Consider the following 2,576-nt stretch of genomic DNA (forward strand, 5'->3'; position numbering starts at 1 on the left):
ACTCCGAGCAATAGCAAATTAGAGGCTGCTGACGGCCGGGTCGGCATAAATGCGCTTAGTCCAGACATTTGTCAGTTATGGAGACACACACACCAACACCGCACGAAAAAGACGTGTATTAATTCCAGGCATCTAATTACACTCGTAATCTTTCAGAAAGTGTAGAAAATGCAGAAGTCAAGCATACGGTCAGACCGCTAGCGTGCGTAGGGTCTTCAAAAGCAGCTGGCTCTTCACGGATAAAGCGCTGGCGTTCGCAGACGTTTGTTTGGAGGCTACTTGTTGGAGTTCAGATACTTAATCATTTCATTGGCAAACTGTTTCACAGCGTCGCCAGTATTAGTTGTTGCGCTCTCCGATAGATCCAAAAGGTAATTGCGCTCGTAAAATATCGTGAACGGATGTAATCTTATACTTTCTTGCAACCCATTTGAAGCTAAGATCCAATAAAGCATAAAGAATTCGTTAAAGAGGTTACCTTTAGCTTTGTCGAGCTGTAAGGCTTCCAATAAGTCTATCGAGAGCTTCTCTCGTATGTACTTTGTGAGAATAAGGGACAGCAGGTCTTTGACTATGTCCGATGGCGCTGTCTCAATTGCACTTTTAAGCAGGCTCGCTGCTGCTTGCTCCGAATAGGTATTTCGAACAAATTTAAGCACAAGACGTGCCACGACATCATCGGCTGAAGATTTAAACACTGCGAGCTCTAACCAGTAAGTCAACCACGGACTTTTCAGCACGTCCACTTGTAGATTTAGATCGTTGAAAGCGACTTTTAATGTGTGAGTTTTCCAGTATTCTTCATAAGCAATCGTCACGATTGACGCAATTCGGGGATCAGCTTCTCTTGCTGCTTGTATAATTTGAGGCACCCCTTTATAAGATTTTTTCAAGTTGCGCAGAATGGACTGGTGCACACTGCTCTTACAATACTTGATGTACGACAGATAGATCCGACAAAGCGGCCGTTGGAAAAAATCAGTGGCCGCTGAAAGGTCAAGTTGCAGTTTTACTTTTGCAACTTTCGGAGCCGTCAACTTCTCAACCTGATTCCAACGCTCATACAAAGCATTTTCCAATTCTGCTAAAAACATGTCTAAAAAGTTCGACAGCGCTTGATTTGATGCTGCGTCCAGCTCTTTCACAAAGTTTAACTCATCCATCTCATTCAGGAACTTGTCCAGCAAGATGCGATACGGATTGTCGCCAGTTTTTTGAACTGACTTGCACCAGTGCTTTAGATCGTCAGAACGCAAAAGATTCTTGAAAGGGAGTTGATCAAGATATTGTTTCCTTAATAGATCACGTGGCGGGTAATAAGTGATATTCTCCCAACCTTCTGGCATTAATTTGAACACCTTGGCACCAATTTCACCACCGTCTTTAAGAAGTTGTATTAACGCCCCTCTATCACCCATGTAGGCCTCCATCAGCTTGTCACGCACAACTTCGTACGTTTTGTTATACTTTTCCAGAAACATGACAAATAGCTTCAACAGCGGGTCAGTTAGAAAATTGGAATGTGTTGCGTCAAGGCCTAACATATCAAAGACTTCCTCGGGCGACATCGCCATCCATTCTTTAAACAGCAATTTTCGCTCAATTTTAATGTGTCGCTGAAATTTGGAATCACTCCTGGACAGACACGCAGCGATGATTACAGCTCGTTGAAAGTCAGAAAATGTAGCTTGAAATTCATCTGAGAGTGCCTCCCGAATTTTGTCCTTTTCCGTTGCGGGATTGATTTTTCGGAGGCTTTGTTTTCGATAAATTCGCCAGTTCCTATACATAAGTTGAACCTTTTCGTTTGAATCATTCCAATGACGAACAGAGCTGATATAATTATGAATTTGTTCGGCAAAGCCAGCAGCCATTCTAGCAAGATCCGTGTAACTTGGAGCCCTTTCCTCAAAGTGGCTTTGTAATACCTCCCCTTTTGTTGACGCATTGACAGCGCGGAGAACCGATTCCTCTCGCGCCTGTGCAATCTCGTTGTATGGATGCAGAGCGAGAGTGCACATCAGTATGACAGAGCCCCAACACGCTTTGACCATGGCTTTGATAGACTCAATTTGCGATTTCTACGAAACAAAATTTAGCAAAATAAATGAAATTTTTGTCTCAAATTTAACATTGCGGGCAAATCAAATTTTTGATAACGAATTTTCGTCTGCCAGCTGTCATCTCAATACTTCGCCAAAACAAGCCTTGATTACAAATTTATGATTGCTACACTTCAGACTTATATTAATGAAGGCTTGGTCCCCAAGACTATCGATAGCGGAATTGTGCTCGTTACTTAATTATCATTGCCTGTATGAGGAATAATATTTAAAGAGGAATATTATCTTAAAGGAATCGTTACACTCCCTCTTTTTTTGGTAAGAAGACACCCTTAGTTTGATATAATTGGCAAATTTTAAGCATGCATAGTATTAACGAACGTCTAGGTCTGTTTACGGGTCATTTGTGACACAAGAATATTCAAATCTTTCAGCTGAGTCCTCCTCGTCCTGCGGGACCTGTTGCTGCAATTCATCTTCGTGAGTTGTGTCCTACCCTACTGAATCGGCCAC

At 42.3% G+C, this 2,576-nt stretch overlaps 1 protein-coding gene across 1 annotated transcript; it reads right to left on the bottom strand.

The window, feature by feature from the left end:
• Positions 1-275: 275 nt before the first annotated feature.
• CCR75_000182 (uncharacterized protein) lies at positions 276-2,054 on the bottom strand (the record flags this gene model as incomplete). Its single annotated transcript, XM_067958290.1, has 1 exon — positions 276-2,054. The coding sequence occupies one exon, from the start codon at positions 2,052-2,054 to the stop codon at positions 276-278; it is 1,779 nt and encodes a 592-aa protein (XP_067819622.1).
• Between the last annotated feature and the right edge of the window lie 522 nt (positions 2,055-2,576).

This window comes from Bremia lactucae, linkage group LG18 (assembly GCF_004359215.1).
Source record: "Bremia lactucae strain SF5 linkage group LG18, whole genome shotgun sequence".
In the NCBI taxonomy this organism is placed as follows: Eukaryota; Oomycota; class Peronosporomycetes; order Peronosporales; family Peronosporaceae; genus Bremia; species Bremia lactucae.